This window comes from Anomalospiza imberbis, chromosome 1 (genome assembly GCF_031753505.1).
Source record: "Anomalospiza imberbis isolate Cuckoo-Finch-1a 21T00152 chromosome 1, ASM3175350v1, whole genome shotgun sequence".
NCBI lineage: Eukaryota > Metazoa > Chordata > Aves > Passeriformes > Viduidae > Anomalospiza > Anomalospiza imberbis.
In genome coordinates, this window is record NC_089681.1 from 56,387,311 (window position 1) to 56,413,988 (window position 26,678).

A 26,678-nucleotide genomic window follows, 5' to 3' on the forward strand; every position below is an offset into this window, starting at 1 on the left:
CTACCCTGGCTTTTTTCTCACTAATGACACAGCTGTAATTTTAGGGAAAGTGGCATTTCTTAGCACTGAAAAGGTTTCATTAGTTCCTGTTACTTAGCAGTGCCAAGGTTATACTGTAATATGTTGTAATTGTAGTTCCATTCCTACTTTTTTTCCATTCCAGCTCTCAGTTTGCCTCTTGCCAAATTCCTGACCTGGAATAAGTTCTATGTTAGTCATTTGATTCACTTAAACCCCACTTAAAAAGGAGTTGAGTGTTTAAAAAGGAGTTGAGTGTTTAACTCATCTACAGGACTCTTACTCTGGTTTTGATCATGGTACCTAATCTAAGAACTGCTTTACTACTAGAAGCTAATACAGCTCATTGTAAGTGATTTATAAAGTGCTCATTGTATTTTCTCTCTGCCAAGGCTCCTCTCAGACTGCTCTAGCATTGATAAGTCAGAGAAAGTTCCACCAAAACTCACATAGCAATGAAATTCTTCATTATATAACTGACTATGGGAAGCAGAGAGAAGAAAGGGTTGCATTGTACCTTCTAAAGCATTCTGCTTTTTTTAAACCCTTTTTTGCAAATTTGCTCATGATATACAAACCTACAAAAGATTTTCTTCAACTAACGAAGAATGCCTGAGCCATTTCACTTCACTGTGAAAGCTAATTTTTTGTGAGAAAAACAATGATATCTTAAAAAGAACTATATTGAGAGAATTCCCTTTTTTAGTTTTAACAGAAATATATTGAAAAGTCAGTGACTCTTAGGACAGAGCACCAAGCTTCATAGATGATGTTATGTAGCCTAATAATGAATACATTTATAAATACTAAATTGATAGCAATGAGCACATCACCAGCTCATTAATTCAGCATTGCCCAAGCAATTTTTTTATGAATTTGTACTGAATGAAAGACATGCAGTTAGAAAAACAGTCACCCAAAGTTTGTCCAGTGAACACAGCAGATATGCAGCTCAGAAGGAAAGCCATTATCTCTGAGGTGTGGAAGTTGGTTTTATTGACAGATCACAGAAGGATCAGCGTGAGTTGTCAACTGATCACCAGCTGTCCAATATCATTTGTTTATTTGAAATGCTGCAAAGCTTTTTAGATTTTTTACATCTTGCCAATGTAGGAATTGGTAAGAATGGTGTTGTGTCTGACTCATGTATTAGCAGACAGCATGTTACGTTCCTCCTATGATCCTGGCATAACGTGAATGGTACCTTTCAGCTGAAGTGCCTAATTTGCTTTCTCCCTTCATAACACAGTCACCTCATAGTCAAATTAGGGCTTGTTTGAAAATATTTTGAGACCAGCCACCATTTAGTTTTCAGGAGATTCTACATCCATGTGTGAGCCTAAAAGATTTATTTACTTGCCGTATTCTAATTGTCTCTTTTTCATACCTATGCTCTCTTGTAGGCATGCATTGTTGGATTAATATTCCTGAAGCTGAATATGGCTAACAAGGTTATTGCTGTGTAATGTATGAGTGCAGAAGAAGCAGACAAAATAATTCATACACTCTTAATCACATTAGGATTCACTTATTGTTTCAACGCTGCATTTTAACCTTTGAATTACACAGTCAGCAACAGCAATAATTAATCTCATATGGCAGGTCTGGATAACTTGAAACATCCCAGCAGCAGGTCCTTTTATCTCCAAAAGGCATAATAACCTTTAACTTCCTACCAGAAAATACAGGAGGGCTAAAATAACTCAGATTTGAAACCCAAAACAATTTAGTAAAAAAAAAATTATGTCGAAACTCAAAAGCTTTAAAATACAAAATACTAATAGATTTTGCAGTGTTCTTCATTTAATATATAGATACCATTTACAATAAAAGTGTCTATTTTAGCACTGAAATACTGTTGCATTTCTCCCCCAGCAAGGCTATTTGCATGAGCTAATTAAAAATGCTGAAAGTTGACACCTAATTATCTATATAGACACTGGAAGAGTGTTAAAACTTCACAAAGGGCAATCCGGAAGGCCACGTTTTGCATGGAGAGCCATGTAGCCAGCAAGAATGCTAAGCACAAATAAATCCTTCTTTTATCCAAAGCTTATGAATGTAGGATCATCATTTGAGGAGGAGGTTTGAAATATCCATTATGCTAGGGCTGTTTACTGTACAAACGCAGAAGGAAGTAATCAAAACGCAAAAACTGGAATTTGCACAACAAAAGAGCCTTGTTCATGAATATGTAGGAACCTGTGTAAACCCGTGCTTGCACATGCACACACATGGAGCATTGCAGAAGCATAAAGGGGCACGGTTTTATATGTTTGTGGGCTTCATTGGTTGTCAGGAGCTCTGGTTCCTCTGCTGGCATGTAGGTTTATTCTAAAGGTCATTTTAGTGTTGAACAGTTGTCTCTTGTATGTCTGAAGAAAAAGCAATTGCAATGCAAATTTTATTCTTCTCTGGGGCTTGAGTCTTCATTACAATGAAATCATGTTGAGTATAGCTTGACTGTTGTTCACTACTCTTGGATTGAGAAAGCTGCTTTAGCAGGCTGGTTTTGGAAGATTTTGCCTAATATCTGCCTAATTCCCCCTGTTCTTTCAGGCAGTGTTGATTCATTGTTCTCAGAAATAATAAACTCACTTATAAGTATCAGCTGAGGCCACTTTGTCAGTTCAGCCTTGAGGAAACTGAGGGGAGACCTCCTTGCAGTCTTCAACATCCTCACAATGGGAAGACAAGGGACATGTGCTGATCTCTTCAATCTCATGACCAGTGACAGGACTCAAAAGAACAGGGTGAAACTGAGGCAGGGGAGGATTAGGTTAGATATCAGGAAAAGGATTTTCACCTTGAGGGTGCTGGAACAGGCTCCCCAGGGAAGTGGTCACAGCACCAAGCCTGACAGAGTTCAAGAAGAGTTTGGACAATGCTCTCTCAGGCACACGGTGTGTCCTGTGCAGGGCCAGGAGATGATCCTGATGGATCCCTCCCAACTCAGCATATTCTATTATTCTATAAAATACCTATTGGCATCTTTTTGTTTTGCTTTATTAAGATGCATTTCTGGAAAATGTGGGTACCCAGGAACAACTTTGCTTCCCAAAGAGGTCAGTAGAATGTTTTTGGCCATTACTGTATGGATAGCAGTTCCAGAAATACTTCTGAGTTCAGGACATAGTAATTGTGTGAGAGCAGAAATTATAGCTTAGAAATTTCCATGGTGATTCTTTTTTTCAGGAGCTGTATGCTAACTTTTCATTAGTAAATTAAATGTCCTTAACAACAAGAGCTTTATATGTATGTAAGTTACATTTCCCAACATAATTATGGTATATGTGATCTCATGGCACCCAATGTATGCGTAACTGTGGAGGTTACTAATTTTTCTTTTTTAATTGGTGCAGATTTTTTTACTTTTGCTAATTTTTGCTTTCAAAACCAATCAATAATCATGAAAATAATATTTCAATCTATTGATTAATTAATTATTAATTTCATTCATTATGTCATTGATCAGAAAAAATCTGCTTTTCTGTAAAGAGCAATTGATAATCAAAACCAAGACAATAATATTGAAAACAAACAAAAATTGAGTCAATATTAGTCTGCAAACCAGACAATTTTCTTGAATTGGTGAATAACTAGGATGTTTTTGTTTAAACCTTTAAAACATGGTAAATAACTCTGATAATATATATATTCTTCACCACTTCCCAACAGCTGCATCATTAGTGAAATCCAAGTTACTTTTTGTGAACTTTTACTACTAAGACAAATACACACAGAGAAATATTTTAATAACATATATAAAATAATATAAATGTTTTCTTCCCAAAATATGTGTATAACTAAATATGAAGACATGAAAGACCTATCCGATTGACCGTTGATGATTAGTTATTTTAATTTTTTAAAGTAGTGCCTGAATACAAATCCATGTGCTAAATTTCAAGGGTTTTTTTCCCACAGTACTTTGCTAAGGAGAAAACAAGGCTAATAATTGAAAACCAAGTCACAGCCCTCCTAGCATTACCATACTTTATACCCCCCTCAAGTCTTTTATTGCAACTAAATGTCCTCTCACTCTAATTTAAATTAACTAAAGAACTGTTAAAATATTGTCACACAGGGGAGATGGAGAGCACTTTACAGGCAGTGCCTACTCAGTAGCATTCTGGAAAAATCAGGCTATTTGGTCCCACCAGCTCCTTTAATCTTCCACTTATTTATAATGTACCAAAGGAAGGTTTGCCCCTTAGCCCCTGTAGAGGAAATGCTATTAGCTACTCTGTCCCTCTTAATGGTACTTCTTTGCTATCACAGTAAGTTATTACTATTATTGCACTATTAATAATGCTGTACTCTGTGGTGTGTGATTTATTTCTGCTGTGAGTGGTCATTTGTCACATATTTTCTAAAAAGCTTCCATCTTATTAGAAAGAGGGGAGGGAGAAGTAGCATCTAATGGAATCTCTCAATCTCGGCTGCTCCAAACATCATTTGATCTTTCTGACTTTTTGGAAGAAAACTCAGTCAGTGCTATAATTCACTGAAATCTTTCATCTGCTTGATTATCCTGTCAGTGGCAAAAAAGTCAAATATAACATTGTATTCACATGGCTTGCTTGAACCAGTATATCTAAGCAGATTTTCACATTTTTTTACTATTATTTTTAATAATTCTCTGTCCAACTTGAAAAATATCCCCTCTTTAAAATGATACTTTAAATGGTTCCTGATACACTTTCTGAAAACATTTTGAGATGAACGACAGGAGGGATTTTATTTACCTGAAATGGCTGAAATTTCATCAGGTTGATTATAAAGGTAAATATAAATTATCATTACTTATTGCATTTATTAGTATGCAATACTTAAAAACTCAAAAACATTTGAAACTCTCTTACCATAAGTATAATTTATGGTCAGGAATGGGATTAAGGGCAGAAAACTATCTAGTCTTGGGGATGATTCAGTGGAAAACCCTGAAGTTCTTTCGGAAGAGGGTGCCAACCCTTTATTTAAAGATAGGAAGGCTGGATCACATGTATCTCTGCTCATCTAAGATTCTGCCACTGCCACCAGAGAACAAGGAGCAACAGCAGTGATGCAAACCAGCCTCTGAAGAGGACTTGGGCAGGAGTGTGCTGAAGCTGGTTTGTAACACAAAACAGCAAGTGGACCAGCTTGCTGGGACTAAGAGAAATTGAAAAGATTGGTGAAAATAGGAGGGAAAGTTTGTGGGGCTGGGACTAAGCACGTGGAATAGGAAATAGGGATGTGGTAATTAAATACAAATGGGCTGGTAAGACAGAATTAGATAGGGAGAGTATTCCTAAAAAATCCAGAAGGTAGCTGGGTTTGGAAATATGTATCATTTAAGGAGCAGTATCTAATCAGAAAGTGGGGAAGATATGAGCGAAAGTAGCAAGAAGACGTTGTCCAGGATAAGTGTTTGTCATTAGCAGATGTTGACAAAACAACCTCAAATACTTCATTTCACAGGTACTTAGGCTTTTTTACCGGGTGCCTCTTTAGGGCCCATGAGACCAGTTTCTCAAAGAGGAAAGGAAAAAAAGAAAAAAATGTATGATTAGCTCTCAGCTTTAGAAGCACAGATGAAATGGAGAACAGCCAAGAAAAAGTGTTCTGTGCACATGGAAGTAGTGTCAAAAGCTGGTTAAGGGACCATCAGTGGAATAAAAGCAGAAATAGCAATATACAGAAATGAAAATGTATATTGGCATTCATCTGGAGACTAAGATTCTGTCTGTGATATAAAGAATACCTGTAATATAAATGTTCCAGACTGACAAAATGGGGAAATGCTGTAAAAGACTTTTCCAGTGTTACCAAGCATATTCAAAGTGGTTTTAATGGCATATGTGAAATAGCCACAAACATGCCCTTGCTATTATGTGTAAGTGTCCGGGAAAGGCAAGGTCATCTTTGCTGCATAAGAACCATGAATATACATTATCATTCTGCACATAAGGGATTTATACCCCTTCTCTTTTGCCCCCAGTACTGCTTTCTGTTTGGGTAGCAGTATATAAATTTTTGGTGAAGAAGTAGATATTGTATCCATAGTTCATGAGGTTTTTAAACCTGGTATACAGAATCATGGACAGAAGGGATTGGTATATTCCAGTGTTCTGAGAAGTTCCATGTTATAAATTTCTTATAAAAGTATTACTAAATCAGTGTAGAGCAGTAGAAGCCTAAACTGTGGAATATTGAACTAGACAAGTAAACTCCAGTGTAAAAGAAGCTTGTTAGTTTTTTTTTTTTTTTTTTTCACAACAAAGGATGATTGCTTTTTTCATTTTGCTTTCAAACAATGCCCCAGGTTCCCTGGGCAGAGAGCAGGCATGCTGTGCTTAAAAATTTCATGCATTAGACAAGATGGATTTCATACTTTTAGATTATATTTTCCCAAATTATTTTTTCAGTCTTTGTTTTTCCCCTTTTCTGGCAGACTTGTTCAGGTGCATTTCTTGTCAATTAATAGTATGGTCTGCCAAGAACTGGTCTGAGGGAATATTAAATGGCGCCATGTGAACACAATGACCACAGTTCTCACCATTGTTGTTTAAACATACTCAGTTTAAGCAAAATCCGCACTTAAGATAGCATAAAATGTGTCTTTAGCCAATACTGCATTCGTTGTTTCACACAGGACTCATAGTAGACACTCAACAAAAAGAATCTAATCTGCATAACTGATCGATATTAATCATGTGGAAATGCACATTTTTCAAAACATCAGGAAAAGGCCATTGCATCCCATGAAGTTTTAGACAGGAGATATTATATATGGTACTATAGAAAAATATATAGGGAGCCCAAGTATGTAACTATAAATAATTCTGCTTTTTTTTCATCCTTTCCTGTCCTTTTCCAGTATGATCTAAGCTATGTAATTATTTGTGATGATTTTCATTTGCAAGACTTCTTCCATTTCTTTTTTTCTACACTTCTTTTATCCACTTATACCTTTTCCTTCCCACTTACCTGTGTAATTGTAAGAAGTCCTTGTTTTATATAACTAATTTGAGGATATGAAATATTTTGAGGATTCTCAAGATATTATCATGCTGCCACTTACCTGAACACAAACTAAAACTGATTTTAGCAATCAGGCTAATGAGAAAACCTTATAGAAATTTTTTCCACTGCTGGAAAGGACTAGCACAAGAATGTCTTATACATAATCAAACTTGGAGTCAGAGATACCAAGTGAATGCAGTGGGAGTTGTTTGATCCATAACAGAATTGCTGCTGTTTGCAACTGAGAGAACAGGGAAAATCTGTCTACTTCACTTCTGCCTGGCTTGTGTCAAAGAGGAAAAGTTAAAGCAAGTGGGAGTGAAGTCGTGTTTCCTCACTAAATTAAATACCACACATAGCAAGTCAGTGCAAGTTCAGTGAATTTTTAATGCTTGTGGTGGGGGTTGCACATTTTTTGTTATTACTTTTTGATGTTATTGCACACTCAGTTTACCACTGAAGGCATTATTTGACCACTAGTATCAGCATACATTTCTAGCTAAAGTTCAGGCCAGAATCATGGCCTTCAGCCAAGATCTTCAATTCTAATTCAGTGGTTGACACCTATAACTTTCGTTTTTTTTTAAACAAATCCCTGCCTTGTCTCATACCTGGTGCTATTGCCTACCCCTGGGGGTCGCTGCTGTTGTAGTTAACAACCTACCACTTCTGAGATTAGTGTTGATGAGTCCTTGGATGTCATTAGCATATGTTAATTACTCATTAGTGTATGTACATAGCATGGTGAGTGTGTGCCCATGGTATTTGCATATGACTTTCTGAAAATTCCTCTATGGCCACAATGGTCAAAGCAGTATCTCTCATATCTTGAAGGTGGGCTGACATCTAGAGAAGACAGCAGTGCTTAAATCCCCACCACAATAAAATCACAATGTGCTGAAAGCGTCAGAGAAATGACTGACCATAAATGCTTTAATGGCCAAAATCACTCTTGATGGTGCATTTAAATAGGGAAGTGGTGGGAGGAACACTTGAAATGCTTATTTTGAAGTACTCAAAAAACTCAACATAGAATGCTCAGGGTGCTCCTTTCATCATTTCTTCACACATTTTGTGTCCCACTTTTGAAATGAGAGAATGCAGCATTCATTCTTCATAAACTGGGAAAATTGATGTTTTGGATGCATCTTAAAATTATGCCTGTGACTACTTCACCTTTTTTTCCTGTTTCTATGGATCTAACCATGGCTCTTTATTAGTTCCTTCATAATTTTTACTTCTATTTTTCTGCTATTATTCATCAATCAAAAACATTAGTTAGTTATGCATTAGTTCATTCCTATTCAGCCCTCCAGAAATTTTTCTTTCTCTCCTTATGTGGATATACTTTGATCAGGAAATACCTACTTAGCGTGCCTACTAGCTGTCAAAATAAAATGGCACAAACACAGCATCCACCTGCATCATGGAAGGCACAGTTTGTTTCCAATGCCATTCAATCCACAGATGAAAGGTCAGTGAGACATTATAGAACAAATGCACTTGTAGATGATTTCAAATGTTAAATTCTTGGTATCCTACTTATAGGTATGTGCAGATGCAAAACTGGGAATCCCAGGATCACACAATAGGTAAAGTTGGAGGTGACCACCTTTTTTTAACTTTAAGTTGAGCATCATCAGGTATTCCAAATATTATGTGCAGGGTCACAGCTTCTAAATATCTTAAGTTTCTCAAAGATGAAATAAAATTAACAGATACACCTATGCAAATTTGATCCTTGGCAGTTACTGTTCTAACATCTGTTAACTGGCAAATGTCTTCTTAAAACAACAGTTCCTTCCTGAAAGAGAATTGAGTTAACTTCAGAATTATATCTCATTGCATTTGGAATTAATGCAGACTCCAGGGAGTATCATGTGACAGAATTTCCATCCCCAACACTCTAGGTGAGGAATAGTCCTGAAGATAACAATACTGGAGGGCTCCAAAAATAAAAAATAAAAAGGGAGAAAATAAAGATCTTGGGTCACTAAGTTTTATTGCTTTTCTTATAGCAAGTAGTGATGTGCTGCCACAGGGCTCCTGTACTATTTCACTATCATTTATTTTAACCAGTAATGGCCTTATTTGGGTTTTATATTTAACATTTTATATTTGTTAAAGTCAACAGTGTTCATGTAGATTAAATGCTGTTTCCCCTGTGTACTGCTAAAGACACAGAAAGAAACTGAATACTGTTGTTATGGGATATTTGTCTTTGTTGGGGAATAATAGCTCTTAACAGGATTGCAGAAGTCCTGTAGAAATATCTGTATTTGCATATGACCCCAGATTCCAGCACTAGTAACTTGTATCTTTCTCGTTCAAAAGTGAGATGAAAAATAATAGCCAAACCATGATGACTGAAAAAGTTTAGTCAGACAAATTTAGCTTATGGCAATCTTTGCAAACTTTACATTGGTGTGTTGTACAGCCAGAAATAACTGCTCCTTCTGTACTAAAATTATAATAGTAATATATGAGCTCTTGGTTTATCTTTCACAAAGATGGTAAGAATAGATGCTTGTCCAGTAGTTAAATAATATTAATTAATAGTGTTAAATAGTATTTCATCATTATCAACAAAACCTGAGGTCTTCAAATTAACAGAGCTAATTATCTAACAGCATTTTCATGTCTGTTCTATTACATAAACTGTCAAAAATGCAAATGTGTTGTGTATTTTGGAACATATCTGCAATTGGCTTTATTATACTCTCTTTGTTTTTAATAAATGTGACTTTTTCTTTAAAGAAAATATTGCAGTATCAAAAGTCTCCATAAAGTGGGTTGTTTTGTATATACATATGCATTAACTACCTGCACTGATTTCTTAAAAAATATGAACTGAATACTAACACAAGAAGGTAATTTGCATGTGCAACATAGAATATTTCTTACTTAGTGGTGATGGAAGCACAAACAGCATAGTTCAGTCGCCCCCATCAAAACATCTAGATCATGTTTTATGAAGTCCATAACACAGGAAGAGACAAAAAGTGTAGTTATGGTAAAGTATTTGGTAAAGATTCTACTTCTGAGACTCCAGAGTATTGCTTCTAGTAGTTAGGAACAATGTCTTAGGTATTGGGTGTATTGGGTTTGTATGACAAGGCTTTGGTAGCGAGGGGACTACAGAGGTGCTGCCAGAAGCTTCCCCCATGTCTGACAGAGCCAGTGCCAGGCAGTTCCAAGACAGACCTGCTGCTGGCCAAAGCCAAGCCCATCAGTGTCAGTGGTAGCCCTCTGGGATAATGAATTTATGAAGCAGGGAAAGAAACCCTGAAGAACAGCAAGTGCAGCCAGAGAGAGGAGTCAGAATATGTGAGATACAGCCCTGCAGACACCAAGGGCAGTGGAGAAGGAGGGGCAGGGGTACTCCAGGCACTGAAGCTGGGATTCACCTCTAGTAGTGCAGACTATGGTGAAGCAGCTGTGCTTCTGCAGTCTATGAAAGTCCATGGTGGAGCAGAGATCCACCTGCAGCCCATGGAGGATCCCAAAGTGGAGCAGGTAGATGCCAAAGGAGGCTGTGACCCTGTGGGAAGCCTGGACTGGAGTAGGCTCTTGACAGGGACCTGTAGGCTTATAGAGAGAGAAGCCCATGGTGGAACAGGTTGGCTGGACCCCATTGACCTTTGACCCCATTGGGGACCCACATTGGAGCAGTCTGCTCCTGAAGGACAACACTCTGGAAGGTATCTATGCCAGAGCAGTTTGTGAAAGACTGCAGCCTGTGGGACAGACTTATGTAGCATAAGGTTGTGGAGGGCTGTCTCCTATGGAAGTCATCCCAGGCTGGAGCAGTGAAAGAGTTTGAGGAGTCCTCCCACTGAGGAGGAAGGGAGCAGCAGAAACAATGACTGGACAGCAGCCCCCTTTTCCCATCCCCCTGCGCCATTGGAGGGAAGAAGGTAGAGAATCAGGAATAAAATTAAGCCTAGGAAAGAAGAAGGAGTGGGGGGATGATATTCTTAGGATTTGGATATACTTCTCATTAGCCTGTTCTGATTTGATTGGCAATAAATTAAAATACTGTCCCCAAGTTGAGTCTGCTTTGCCTGTGACAGTAACTGGTGACTGATCTCTCCCTGTCCTTATCTCAACTCAGACACCTTTCCTCATATTTTCTCTCCCCTGTCCAACTGAGGAGTGATAGAGCAGCTTTGGTGAACACCTGGCTTCACACCATAGCTTAGTTTCTAGGATCTAGGAAATAGAAAACAGAGCCTCTGCTCAGCATGTTTGCTATTACATATGGACATGTTTCATAATTGCACGTCAATCTCTACATTCCACATTTTATGCATGACTTCGAGTCCAGTTTGCTACTTTTTATACTGTAACCAGCATTGAGAATTATTTACTATCTTTAACTCTTCAGCACTAGTTAATTTTATTCTGATATATCAAAGTAATTACTATAAACAAGAACATCTTAAGAGTATGGCTGGCTTGTCAGCAACCAAATAAAAGTGGTCTGAAATAAGCCCCAGATAGAATCCTCCTTTTCATCAAAACTGAACCTCAGGGAAAAAACCTAAAGTATATCTTTTTCCACTGTGTCCTATGATAGACAGGGGCAAACCCTGTGGAAATGAAATAGAGGATTATAGTGCTACTGGACAATCATGTCCAGACAAAGTCACAGCCCACTTTCTGCACTTCCATTAAGCAAAAAGTGGAAATATCTGGCATGCAGAAATGGGTTGGTATCCCTTGTGTGCCCCAGTGGTCTAAATGTGCTGTCACGTGGGGCATCACAGAGACAGTGGCTGTAGAGGCAGCACAGTCAATGAAAGAAAAATTATCCCAAGAGGCATAATTACCACCAGTACTGTAGAGAAATGTGTCCTTTGTGTCCTTAAAACAAAGAAAAAAATTTTCAAGAGAAAATTTTTATTTCTGGTTTATTATATGACTTAAATGGTTTCTGGTTTAGGCAGAAAAATAATCTTATAATGGAAAAATACTATTCACTCACAAAATGAGTTCCCCTATAAATTTCCTTACAACAGGGAAAATTCTTAGGGTATCACATCTCTGCTCAGAAAGACTAGCAGTGTATTCATCAGACTAGCACATAAGATTTTTGTTGCCATGACTGCATATAAGGTCCTTAAAAGATATGCAACTTGGAATGCATTAAGATCCTCTAGGTAATATTAGAGAAGGACTGCTGGATTCCTCTGAGTGGTGGAGTTCCACCTACCTGGCAGCAAATCATCATCAATCATTTCCACTCCATCTGTGAATGTTTTCCATCTCAGAATTGCAAAATGTTTCTATAAATGGCCTTAGTAGGAAAGCTGCACTGATAGCATGGAGATCCCTTAGTGCATTTAGTTGAAAACACTGTGGATGACTCAAGAAGCACAAGATCTGACCTTGAACAAATCTTCAGGGCTAAGCTCCATGATCAAGTTACTGAGCCATATCAGAGGTGTGATAATATTCAAACTTCCCTGTATTAACTCAGGCCAAATTCAAGGATATTGCACTATCTATATCTCATAAGCATATTCAAGAGCAGTGTAAAGTTTCCCACCTCAGCTTAAGTGCAAAAACACGACAATAAGTGTAATGGAGGAATGTCTATGGCTGGCAATTAGTAGATAGCATGCGTAATTGCTTTTTCTTGTTGTGCATTCTTGCTGGTAAATAACCATGATTAAGGGGGGCAGGCAGACGCCTCATATATCAGAACATTTTCATGGTTTGCTTCTCAGATCATAAAATTATCAGGTTATCCTTTTGACACTCTAGATAAAACTCTAAAATGCTGACAGCGAGGCATGGCAGTTTAACTCTTCATTCCCATAGGGAATGTGTAACAGACCACACTCAGATTCTCTGTTTACTCCTTCTGCATGTTGCACTTTGCACCATTTCTGTGCTTCACCTTGGTGATCTTCATTTAGCAAACACAGATTTTTCACAAGACTTTTTCCCTGCTTTCACCGACCTTGTCCCAGCTTTGGGTCTTTCTGACCATGTCTGCTGCCAAAGTTGCATACCTAAATCATTTACATTTTGAGTACATTTCTATTAATTGTCTTCTCTCTGCTTCACCTACAGAAGTTTCCTAGGTCCCATACATATTCTGTTTATGAAGTTACATTTTTTCCTCATGAATTCCCCCTTCAAAGTATCCCTTTTTATTGCCTGTTTGATAGTAAGTTAGAAATTTTTGATTTCCTTTTTTCTGCTTTTGTTTTTCTATCCTTTAGAAGTTGACTTACAGTTTCATAAAAACATGCATAGTTTACTTTTCAGTTGTCTGCATAAGTATTCGTAGGCATAAAGGGATTTTTTAATCTAAATATGCTCTTGCCACAAAGAGTTTATTTGCTTTCCTTACTTTTTTTTGTTTTGTTTTCTCAGAAAAGACCAATTTTGGCAGAAAGCAAGCTAGCATGTGTTGAAGGCTGGAATGAGCAAAGAATTTGGACCCTCAGGGAAGCTTTGCATTCATATTATACTGAGGTCTGCTGCTTAGCTGGCCTGTCTTTAGTGTATGCTATGTGTATCGTCCTTGCACACAAAGAAGAAACAGGATTTCTGTCAAAATGGCTTAGCTCAAGTAAAGATAACAACAAACAAGGAAAGAACAAAAGTTAGATATCCACGAGAGAGATAGTGTTTGTGTGTCTTCACTGATAATCTAATTAAATTGGAGGCAAAATTGCTAGTTTCCACCACTTTTTAAAAAATCAAAGCTGTAGCAACACAAGAAATAAGTGTCTCAGTTCAGAGTTAGATAGTGCATACCAATTAGGTTTTTTTTCATAACTGACAGCCAGAGCTTCAAGGCTTTAAAGAAAGGCTGACTTTTACTTATTACTTGTCTCAGAAGTAACAGGCCTGGTCCCATATGTGCCATCTGACTAGCTTTATTGGCATACAGGAAATGAGCATTACCTAAATAAGCACTTGTGGGGTGGATCAAGGCAGAGCTCAGAGGTCATGATCAGAGGAGTAGAACCCAGCTGGAGGCCTGCAGTCACCAGCATTCCCCAGGGATCAATTCTGGGTCTGGCCTAATTCAGCTTGTTTATCAATAATCTGGATGAATAGATAGAATGTACCCTCAGCAAGTTTGATAATGATGATGATGATGATGATGATGATGATGATGATGATGATGATGATGATACAAAACTGGGGGAGTGGCTGATACAGCTGGAGACTCTGCTTCTGTTAAGTGGGACCTTGGTAGTCTGGAGTGCTGGGTGGAGAGAAACCAAATGAGGTTCAACAAGGGCCAAGTGCAGGGTCCTGCACCTGGGGAGGAATAACCCTGAGTACCAGTGCAGGTTGGGGGCTGGAGAGCAGCTCTGCAGAGAAGGACCTGGGAGTCCTGCTGGGTGACAAGCTGGCCATGAACCAGCAGTGCCCTTGTGGTAAGGAGGGCCAATGGGACCCTGGGGTGCATTGGGAAGAGTGTGGCCAGTAGGCTGAAGCCTCCCACCCTGCTCAGCCCTAGCCAGGCCATATCTGGAGTGCTGTGTCCAGTTCTGGGCTCCTCAGTACAAGAAAGACAAGGAGCTACTGGAGAGGGTCCAGTAGAGGCCACAGAGATGACTTGGGGTGTGGAGAATTTATCTTACAAGGAGAGACTGTGGGTGCTGGGCCTCTTTAGTCTGGAGAAGACAAGAATGAGAGGTATTCCCAAATACATATAAACATCTCTAAGGTGGTTGCCAAGAGGATGGTGCCAGACTCTTTTCAGTGGTGCCCAGTGATAGAACAAGGAGCAAATCGCCATAAACTTAGTTTATGGCACAAGAAGTTTCACCACAGCATGAAGAAGAACTTCTTTAGATTGAGGATGGCAGAGAACTGGAACAGGCTGTCCAGGGAGGTCATGGAGTCTCCCTCTCTGGAGACATTTAAAACTCACCAGGACAAGTACCTGTGTTAGCTGTTCTAGGTGACCCTGCCTAGGAAGGGTGAATTGGTCTAGATGATTTCCACAGGTCCCTTCCAACTCAAACAATTCTGTGATTCTGTGATTTTATGAACTTGATTTTTGGGCCTTGAAGTGTTTGAGTAAACAACTCCACTCTTTTAATGAAACAATTTTCAAACTCTAGCTGTGGGGTATGCAACAGCAATTACATCCAGTTTGGTGCTGGTTACTGGACATTACGTACCCATGATCTGTTCTCATTTAAGAATTTAAAGTCTAGTTCTATTTCAAGAACTAGAAATGCTAAAGTAAAATAGTTACTTATTACCTATTAGTTATTAATATTTCTATTTATTAGTAACAATTTGTTATTAATAGTAAACTTTTTTTTTTCAGTTTCTATTTGAGGATGATTACCTCTTTTTAGTTATTTGTATGTAATTTGATACACTTTTGACTATATAAATCAGCCATTATTTCTTTAATCCAAAATTATTTGTTGATAAAAAAGAAATTCATTAAAAATTCATTCAAATTCATTCAAATTCATTAAAAATTAAATGTAGATATATGAAGAGCTAAAGTTTTTTCTACTTACAATTGTAAGTTATCTTTTATCTTAAAACACAAGAATAATTTTTCTTGGCATTTCAGTTTTCATTCAACCTTCATTTTTTATGAAAATACATTTTACCCCTAATGGAAATAGTGAAGCTGATATGTCAAATTCTTGTCTTCTCATGCGGTTGCTGAATATTGCACTGTTAAACTTTTAAAATATTTCACCCATGACATGACAGCATGAACTTCTATCTAGGAAAAAGTACTTTTTGTAAATGGTTATCAAGTCAATGCAGTTTCCTTTTTGAAGGGAATTCTACATGGTTATTCTATTAAGTTTTGATTCTTATCTAAAAAGCAAAAATTACATAGTGAGCAAAGGCAGTGGGAAACCATGGTATGAATCTGGGAAATGTTGAAAAATGTCTGGCAATAGTGGTGGGAAAATCTCTATGACTTGAACAGAAATTCTACCTTCAATGAAAGCAAGGACTTTCTCTGTTGATCTCTGAATCCAGTTTGCCCTAGGCCAAAAGCAGAGCTCCCACATTCCTCTCTGTTCTTTCTCCTGGTTCATGAGCCAGATCTGCTAATAGTGATAGTTGTGAAAAGCTGTTGCAGTATTTAAAGAATTTTTAAAATTGCATCTATTTGCAGAACTGTTTATCTACTGGTGTCACTGTCTGTCCAGTTATATCATTCTGTAATAATGTATGAAAAAAATTCACTTTCCTATTTGAGTAAAAGCACTTCATACATTTTAATGCATTGAATCCTTAAATATCTTAAAGCATAGGTTAATGACATCTCTGTTTCAAAGTTGAAAAACACAGAAATAGATCGGCATTTTTCAAGCACCTGCAGAGACTGCAAGTATCTCATAAAAAAAATTAAGTATACAAAATCAGTGACATTTTTCTGACAGTGAAGGTCATACTGAGTTTGGAGGACTGCATTGCTTAACTGTGACAGTACCAGGAAAAAAGAGGCTCAGACCTTTGTCCTGCCTTTTCTCAAAAGTGATTTTAGGGCATGTAAAAGTTATGAAAATGTTATTAAATTGGCAACTGATCAACAATGTATGCTTTGAACACAGAGAAATTAACAAGACATTAGCAAGACTAAACCTCCTAAATTGGAGTTTTATAGGGACAGTTATCTGTCATCTAGAAGGTCCATAGAGATAATAGCTTTTTGTCCTACTGACTTTGTTTGGACTATATATAGAACAAGACAAGTCTTGTTTCAGCTCATGGGCTTGTCTGTTCCTGTTGGCTGGATATGTAAAGGTTTTGCTTTTATGGTAAAACCCTTAAGCTTCAGAGACCATCCTTTCCCTGTCCCTATCTTCGCCATTCTTAGGAGTACTTCTATTTTAGCCTATGTTTCCTTGTTCTAGAAAGACTGAACCTAACCCTAATGAGGCTAATCATCTTGGTTTATAACTAGAATAGAATAGAATAGAATAGAAAAATAGATGGGACTAGACTAGACTAGAAGGTCCAAACCCAGATTTTCACTTTACTTCAGAGAAAAGGAATAATGCTCTGAGGAGATGAACCGGAAAACCTTACAATGGCAAAGGGATTAATCTCCTTGGGAGACAGATTATTCATAAGTTTAAATGGAAGAAATAAATTTTATGCTAACAATTTTTGCTGCTTTCACTTGGTTCAGATGTGCCAAGTAACAACTACTTAATTCTTTGAGGCATTAAGTCCTATTAAACTTCAAGTCAAGCTAGGGGAATTGAGCACAGTAAAAAATGATGCCCACAATTCTCCTTTGCCTCCAATTCTGAGCAGCTGTGTGCATGCCATCCATCATTAGCCAGGGAAGCCCTCATGGGGAGGATGGTGGCAATGGCTTTCCAGCCCTGGCGTGACATGTCCACCACAGCTGAGGCTGAGAGGCAGTGCAGTGTCCTGTGCAGTGGATGAGGGGCCAGGGCAGTGCCACAACCTGCACCAGTGCCTCCAGCCAGGGACAGACCCAGCTCTGGTAGGCAGTGGGCGTGGTTGGGGTTTGCCTGGTGAAAACAGGCAGCTAAGTCCATCAATGTTAATCATGCCCCATTGCCTGTTTTTTCCCCACTTCCTTGTTTTTATCTCTGTAGGATTTTTCATCCCCTGAAACCAACAAAAATATCGCATTTTCCTTCAGTCTCTGAAACCCCATCCTTTTTTCCAGACTTTCCATTTCACGCTGTTTGAATTTTATTAAGATCTCTTTACACAAAAGCAGAGTACTGGCTATATGATGCCCTGAGGGATCTGAAAGGCTGTTGCCATAATGTCACAAAACTCTAGGGACATTTTATTTCCACCAGGAGCTCTTTGGAGGACTCTGTCTAAGGATATCTTAAATATCTTAAATATTTACAACAGGGATCTTGATCTCCATTGGAATTTGATACAAAAAGCTCCCTTTAAATCTCTTAATTAGCACATCACATTTACACTGATTAAATAATACCTATCTATAAAATGGATTTTTTTTAATTTATATTTTTCAATGAAGAAAACTGGTATTATTCCAGAATTATGGATATTATTGTTAATCATATATTCTTAAGACTATGAATTTCTTTTCAATACCCCAGCTGATCATTACAAAGTATTCTCACCAGGTATTTTCCAGAAGCACCTCTCTTTACTGTTTCTGCCTCCGATACTTTCTGTTTTTCCCAAACACAAATGTGCATAAATTCTTTGTGCAAGGCTCACAGTAGCATATTTTCTCCAGTGAACAGGAAAAGATTTTGTAAGTGTTAATAAGGTTTTATTTTCATTGGTCAACCTTGAAATCAGAAGCAACTGCTGAACTCTCAATAGTCCCTTATATAGCACAACAGCCCTATTCAGATAAGTTTTTAAATTAAATTATTTAGGAAGCCATATCCTAATTTGACAGAACAAAAGTCTCATGAAAAAAGGTATTGTCATTTCAAAAAGTTGCAGTATAATTGTGTGTGTGCATGTAATATAGTATGACATATACTTAAATTATTATTTCATTAAAATAATATAGATCTGTATGTTGATCTGATGGGATTTTTTTTTGGTAAAATTTAATGCATGAATAATCATACAGAATATGGGATGATTCTAAAGATAATATTTAAAGGTAATATTTAAAAACCCATTTGAATGTTGAGCTATTTGGGACACATTTTTCTATTTTTTTTTTTCTTTTTTTATTATTCTGTAAGTTTTGGGCTTTCTGGGACTGTGCTGAAGGTGCTGGGATATTAACAAAATTTGGTTTCCTTAAAAATAATGTAAACATCCAAAACAATAAAGTAATCTGATGTTTTAAGGCAAATCAAAATCTCCCTATTGTTAATGCATGTTACGCTTCAGTGGCTCAAGTCAACATTTTTCTGTCATAGATAACTGAAAACCTTTACAGGAGGTATCAGACCAAATAAAAAGGATTTTTTAAATCCCATTTCTGAAGCTACAAGTAGTCTATAAAAAATATGTAAATCAGATATTCATAATATAATGGAACTGCTAATATAAATACATTGAATTGCACCACTGGTTAACAACATGTACATTCTCCAAGTAATGGTCACACAGCAATCCAACATTATTTCCTACTCCTATTTCCTGTATTATCCAGACCTTTTGGTCATTGCATTTACTATGTACCACTCTTCTTTCTCCGAATAGTGCCACACTAATATCACAGATAAGGAAAACAGCAGCTGCTCTCTCTCAAAAGAAAAAAGTAAATTTTATTTCTGAAGGGGTTTTTTTTTCATTATTTAATCTTCTTTTAGAACTGTTCTTATTCTCTGACTGAATGGCTTTTGTGATTACCAGAATAGCATTGGATGCTGCCTCACATAAATATACTGACAGAGGTAGTAATAATTTAACACTTTTAATGCTGTCTTTCAATACATCATCTTTGTAGTGATTAACCATAATGGCATTTTTAGTTGGTCAGTGTTCTCTTAAAACGTCAGCTTTTCAAAGTCACAATGTACTACATATTTCTGGCACCAATTAGTTAAAATAATTAAATTTAGCTCCCACATACTGGTGCAGACATTTGGAAAAAATGACAGAAATAACTATTACCTCAAGCTTTTATTCCATGCTAAAGCTTCTTTTTCACTATCCAGATGATGATTAAAACTGAATTGAAAAAATATGTTAATGAAGTTCTGCCCATCTCTTGGAATATGTCTCTCTCTGATGGTAAAAATAACTGCAGATGTTTAGTGTTTGGAATTTCAGAGTTTTACTACATCTCTAAAGTTGACACTTGCTACTGTAAGGTATGCACTTTTTATAATAGATAAAAATTACACAGTACTCTTTTTTTTTTTTTTTTTCTTTCCCTGCAGGATGTGTGACACAGGAGAAGGGCTGTTCACCTTTCAAACACGAGAAGGAGAAATGATATATCAGAAGGTCCATTCTGCAACACTGGCAATAGCTGAGCAACATGAAAGATTAATGATGGAAATGGAGCAGAAGGCAAGGGTAAGGTCCTTTTACCAAAAGTATTTAAACTTATAAAAATTGGTAATAAACCAAAGTCGGTGGATTCAACTGTAACAATAGTATCAGCTGTGTGGCTAAGACAAAAGAGAGTTTCAGATTTATGTACTTTCTTGGTCAGGGATCCTTGATGTGTTCTGTACAACGATCTTTTGTAGGTGATTTTTTGGAATAGAGGATACCATTAGACAAGAGATCCATGGTCACCCTCTCTGAAATTGTGGCTCTGTTACTCAAATATTAAACCTTTAGCTGTTGTGTTGACTACTGATGAATGAGTTTTAATTGCTCCCCGTGGCCTCACAGGTGGAAAAAAACCCAGTATAAACACTTCTAGGTGACAGCAGACATGTTTTTCTTAACCCCTGAAAGGAATTATTTCCCCTACATTATAGCTAGCAATTCAATTGAGTTCAAATGGAGCGATTTCATTATTTTGTGTTCAGAATTTCCAGTTTGCACAAGTTGTGTAAAGTGACTACTGTGGAAATATTTGAAGTGCTTTTAAGACAGCAAGAAAAAAGCTTTCCCTTTATGCTTAGAAGTAGAGATCGTCTTTAATGATTGTTCTGGAAAGCTGACTTTCAGGCCAGGGAACCTAGTCTGCATGCTTTTCTTCTGAGATGACCATGATTGCGTATCTTCTTCTGTAGACAAAGATTTCAGGTTAATTGTCGCATTTCCTTCTTTTCCGCATGCATACTGTAAGTGCCTCTAGTCAGGCAAACATGACTTATATGGATTGATCCCCCACATTCCACCAATGTCAAAATACTTTTCTCACTCTGCTCAGACAAAGGCTCTTGCAAGGACCAACCTAAGACCTCCAGTGTTCAACTTAATTACTCCTCAGAGAAGTCAGAGAACCAATCAGAGAACATTAAGGGATGGAAGTGGATCTTAAAAATCATCTAGTCCCAACTTCCCCCACCGTGGGCAGAGACACAATTTTCCTTATTCCCTGAAAAATAAACTAGATAAAGACTTAGATTTCCATGTCAAAAGTCTGCTGTGTTGAATTTTCCTCTCAGACTTTGCATGTCTGTTATGAGAACCTGAATTGGGAAGCCATAAAAAAGGCCTGGTTTTGGTGCTTTATGAAAAAAGAAGATGGATTTTTCCAAAGTTGGAGCCTGTGCATAATAGATGATAGGTGAGGTGCACAAACTTTGGACAGGAAATGCAGGAAGAGGAGAGTTTACAATCAAGATTAATAATGAACAACTGATGGAAAGTCCTACACGAGGTAGAATAAATGGAAGGCTATGTAAAGAAGTGGATCTGCTGGCAAAAAAACACTGCATTCTGCTGGGCAGAAAATGACTGAACCATGGGAAAAAAGGAAAAACGCATCATTATTTTATAATGTTTGCTTTTAAAGTGTCTACACCAGTAATAGAAATTATAACATTTTCATGCTGCCATAATAAATGCTTAGACCAGGATCATACAAGATTTTCCTTTTACAGAACCATAACTTTCAGCTTTTCCACCCATCAATTAGCAGCTTTCCTGCTTTACAAAGCCATTTCCATTCTGCCATCAGATGACTTCATTGAAACCATATTTATGAAGGCTGTGGCCATATGGTACGTAATATCAAACTCCGAGCGAGAGCAGGCTGAGAAACAGAAATGACTCATCAGCCACGCTGTGTGTGATGTACTTGTCTCCTGGACAAGGCTGCGCTGGGATCTGCACAGGGAGAGCAGGAGAGGCTCACATAGGCTGCTGTGGGCTGTGTAAAACTGGCTGAAAAACCTGTTGATTTTGTACTTCAGCTGATATAAACTAATGTTAGCTTGGATTAGGAAACTCTGCTGCTTTCTGACTGGTAGGGTGCTGAGCATTTTAGGACATTTGGGTTTTATTCATATTAGACATTTGAGTTTTATTCATATTAGAAACAAACCCTAAAATATCAAATAGACTAAGTACATGTTACATTCCATTTATCAAGTGTTATTGTATCTAATTCCAATCATTTCACTAAACACCTATGTGTATTTTTCCATATGATCTGAAATTGAAATACAAGCAAAAGAATATTTTAAATCAGTGATTTAGTGGGTCTTCCCAGAGCTTGACATTTGATCTTTTTATCTGTAGATCTGTACTTGGATTTTGCTCTTTCCTGACCCTTTCTGTAATGAGCAGAAAGTTTAACAGTGTTGAATTAAATCTTAGATATATATATACATACATACATATATATATATATATATATATATATATGAGATAATTTTTTTAAAGTATAGAAAGGTGAATGCTATATCCATTATTGTGCAATTCAGAAAAAGAAAATATATGCAACAGTAATGATTACTTCTTCCTTCCAATCATTAGAAATAATTTTTCAGAAAGGACTCATGTGAATATTTATGTTCCGTCCTAAATGTTAATAGGTTTTAAGTAATGAACACACTGAAGTTTCATTTAATTTTTGCCAGATTATAATATCTAATATTAAAAAGTAGTATAATCTAGTTAAAAAATTAATACTGATTATAAAAGAAATTTAAGTGAATTTTTTTACCAGAGCAACCTTGATAAAGTACATAGATTATTATTACCTTTCAAAGTAAATACACAAAGTACATCACCATGAAAATACAAAAGCAGAAACAGAAAATCCAAAGTATAAAATACACAAAACAAAACCCCAGAAACAAATTATGGCAGAAGAATAAAGGTATTGCCTTTAGGCAATTGCAGGTATTTAGGTATGGCCTGTGCCTGAGCCACAGGACATATTTATTCTGTTTATGGAAGTTCCTCCATCCAAAAATTCTGTTTCAGAATGCTAAACAATAAATTCATTTTTATGCTAAAAAATCTTTTGCTCAGGCCAAGCAACATTGTGGATAACTGTTAATAAGAGGGAGACATGAGAAGGAAACTAATTCTTCCCATTACCTTTGAAAGTGCATGGGCTGGAAGCAAAAATGTTCTGTGGCAGCTCGTACAATACCAAATCTGCCTCTTTGCCACCTCTAGCAGGAGAAGCCAAGTCAGTTTAAGCAGGCAGTCATGTGCACACTTTCATCTTCTGCCCATTTTCCTTTTGAATTATAACACCGGAAGAAAGACCTGAAATATGAGATCAGTAGTCACTGGCATGGGTGTGGATTTGAGCTGGTTTTACTGAGATCAAAGCAGACTGGATTTTATTCAAAAAATTCAGCAAAGTGGACATTAATCTAATTTAGCTCAGGTGGTTTTCTTGATTGAATTTGAAAAGTTGCATTGGCAGAGTGATAGTGTTTTATGCTTGCTTTGTTTGGGACAATAAAAAATTTGGGCCAATGCTGGTACTTAAATTGAAATTATTTTCAGGGAAATTGTTACCTGTGTATTCACTTTTTTCAGTCTTTGCTTTTTCAATGGATCACTGTAATACAGATGATAATTCTGTTTCACAGTTGTTTTGTGGGAGAGAGGGCAATATTGCAGTGGTTTTTAGTGGTTTTAGTTTCAAGATTACAAATTAAAAAGAACAGTGACAGACTTTCTGTTTACATGCTTTTTTGTGCTATTTTGCTACCCAGATGAGAGTGTCAGCAACTTTCATTTTATCCCCTGAACAAACCTTTGTTTTTTTCCTCTGTCCCTCCCCCTCTCTTTGCCCTCTGACTCCTTGTTTGTTTGTTTGGGTGATTTTTTTTTTCCTCTGTAGCATTTAGAAGTTTGTTTGGATTGTTGGTCTTCAAATTACTGTGCAAAAAAAAAAAAGTGTTAGCAGCAGGAATTACCTGTATCTTCCCACTGATTATAGTCTGATGTTGAACATGGAAGATGCATGTCTGGATGTCTAACAGCCTGCTCCATCAACCCTTCCCAGTCCCCAGATTGGACTGCAAGCACCTTCCATTTCCTTTCTCTTAACCTTGGTGATTATCTGACTGAGCCAATTCAGTTTGCTAGTTTGACAAAAAAAAGAACCCCAAAGAAAAACACCTACCTAAAAGGAGCAAGCTTCTTCAGGTTTACTTAACTGAATTGGCTTACAGAGGCAGCAGAAAACCATTGTATCTTCTCAGTTGTCCTATCCTGTGGAGAGAAAAAAAGAATAATTCATCCACCCTAAATGCTTCATCTAAAAGAAGACTGAGTATCCTCTTTGCCATCAGGAGATGATGTTGGGTTTGGTGATCTTTTTTTAAAGAATCAGTATTCAGATGGTTTTTACACATGAGCATATGAACAGTTATTCTCAGCAGCACTTGTCTATCTAACCTCTACACCCGGATGACATGGCATAGGAATTTTAATCTCTGATTTTCTTTTCTAATGCCAGTTTTGATCTTCTGCCATTTAACTTCCACTGAAAACACTTCTAATGTAGCTTCTGCCCTCACTGTTGTTGAAGGGTAGAAAATGGGAGGTTAAGAGCTGTAGATTTCCTATGTTAGGAATATACATATGAGGGAGGAATTTTGAAGAAATATTTATGCCTTTGTAGCTCTACCAATTACTTCTTTCAAGAGCTGCCAGTAAAAACTTATTATGTACTCTCAAAAGAATAAAAATTTACAATATGTAAAACAATAAGCCTAAATAATATAGCACTGAAATCGATGTTAGGCAGCAGAACTTAATCAAAGATCAGTAAGACTGAAGTATAAATGCAGGAATAAATGATAATGGCCCAAGTTTCATAACTTATTATCTTTGGAAGTTTCCTATAACATTTATTTTACTTTAGACAGCAGAGCTAAAAGCCATTTTAGATTGTGATCTTTTTAACGTTTCCCAGAAGATAAACACCCTTACGAAACACTGCATCTGTATATTTCTATTCTCATTATTTACAAGTCTTGTCTTTAAAATTCAACTTAATATAAGTGAAAGAGTCATCATGATAGATTTATGTTATTAAAAAAAAAAAAGATAATATGAAAGAGTTTATGTATTATTTCTTTAAAAGACATTATTAGCAGGGAAATAATAAATGTACCAAAGAAGACAAATATCACGCAATGAAACTGGGCTTAAGAAGATGTTGAAGAGGAAGGTAGATAAGAAATAAGACTGAGAGTAATTTTATTTTTCTTATAAGGAACAGGACGAGGAAGTTATTTCACAAGACTGGTCTGATAAATATAAATTACAGCATTGTCAGACACAGTAGTAATAAAAATGTAAATAGAGTTGAAAGTATTAATGTAAATTGTCTTAGAAACAGGAAAAAAACCAACTGGGAGGCTGGAGGAAATAACAACAAGAGTTAATTAGTGAACTTTTAATTTTTCTTTGCTCTGTGAGTCTGTACTATATCTTTACTTGTTTCAAACCCGGTCACAAGCCAAATGCATACTCATCAAACATTAGAGGATCAAATATCAACAAACACATCAAATATTCTAAATTTTAACATGATGGTTTTAATTTGAAGTATTCTACATTTGCCACTGCATCTTCAGAGCTTTGACTTGTTTAAGGTTTTTATTGATGTCTTTTTGCAATGGTGTGCCTATCACCTACTATTTCAAGTTGTGAAGTAGGGGAATTTACTAGATACTAGTGGATGCTGCTGACCTAATGAATATATGAAATATTTAGGTAAATACATTTTATATATATTTTGGGCTTAATTTCACCACTGTAATTTACTTAGTATAACAAAACTCTTTTGTGTTGTAATTCTGCCTGTGTTTAAGTTGATTCAATTCCTGAAGGAGAAACAGGAGAAGAAAATTCTACAGTTCATCCAAAGACACTTCCATGTCATGACACATTGGTCTCCTAGTATGTTTTCTTCTTTTTCCAAATTACGTGTAAGCTCAAGTACTGAGATTCTGAATACATTTGATGATTCATGAACTCATGTACTTTATACAAGTTAAAGCATAGCCTCAGGTCAGTTATCCATGCATACTTAGCTGAATATTGTTCTGTAATTCCCTGAAACTACGTATGGTGTTGCTGTATAATATGTGTCTAGAAATTTTATAACCCTGTAAAAACCTGGCTGCTTTATTGTAATACAGAGCTCGTGAGCTTACTTGGTTTTCATGGGTGCTGTGAAGCTTATTTCTGTGATGATAGGATAGGATAGGATAGGATAGGATAGGAATTCTAGAATTTCTATTGGAAAGCATCTACAATGGACACATAGTCCAACTGCCTGATCACTTCAGGGCTGACCAAAAGTTAAAGCACAATTTTAAGGGCATTATCCAAATGCCTGTTAAAGATTGACCATCTTGAGGTATTGACTCCTTCTCTAGGAAGCCCGTTCCAATGTTTGACCATCCTCCCAGAAAATAAATGCTCCCTAGTGTCCACTCTAAGCCTCCTCTGACACAGTGGAAACTCCATTGTTCCACTGGAGTAGGACAGTGGTACACTCCAGTGGTTATTCTGTCTGAGACTATCTATAAATTTTGCCAAAATTACCAACACTAAGAATTCTGAATTTGTTTTGGGTTTTTCTCTCTTAAGCTGGAATCTGTGTACTTTTTGGTTTTAGTTTTGTAAACCAAACTCCCACAAGTAGCAGTAATTTTCCATAGGATTAGTGGTTCATTGAGCATATAACGACATTGAGTACATAATCTTTACTCTGATTTCTATGAGAATTTTTTTTAGAAATTTTCAGAGTCTTTGTTAACCTTCAGGCTCAGAAAATTGTGTGCACTCGGAGAAAGTAATCCCTA

At 36.8% G+C, this 26,678-nt stretch overlaps 1 protein-coding gene across 3 annotated transcripts in view; it reads left to right on the plus strand.

The window, feature by feature from the left end:
- The window catches only part of DOK6 (docking protein 6), a 249,157-nt gene that overhangs the window by 162,302 nt on the left and 60,177 nt on the right, over positions 1-26,678 (plus strand). For all 3 annotated transcript variants that reach the window (XM_068193335.1, XM_068193315.1, XM_068193326.1), the window contains exon 6: positions 19,863-20,001. In XM_068193335.1, coding sequence (XP_068049436.1) covers positions 19,863-20,001 — 139 coding nt within the window. The remainder of the gene's footprint in view (positions 1-19,862; positions 20,002-26,678) is intronic.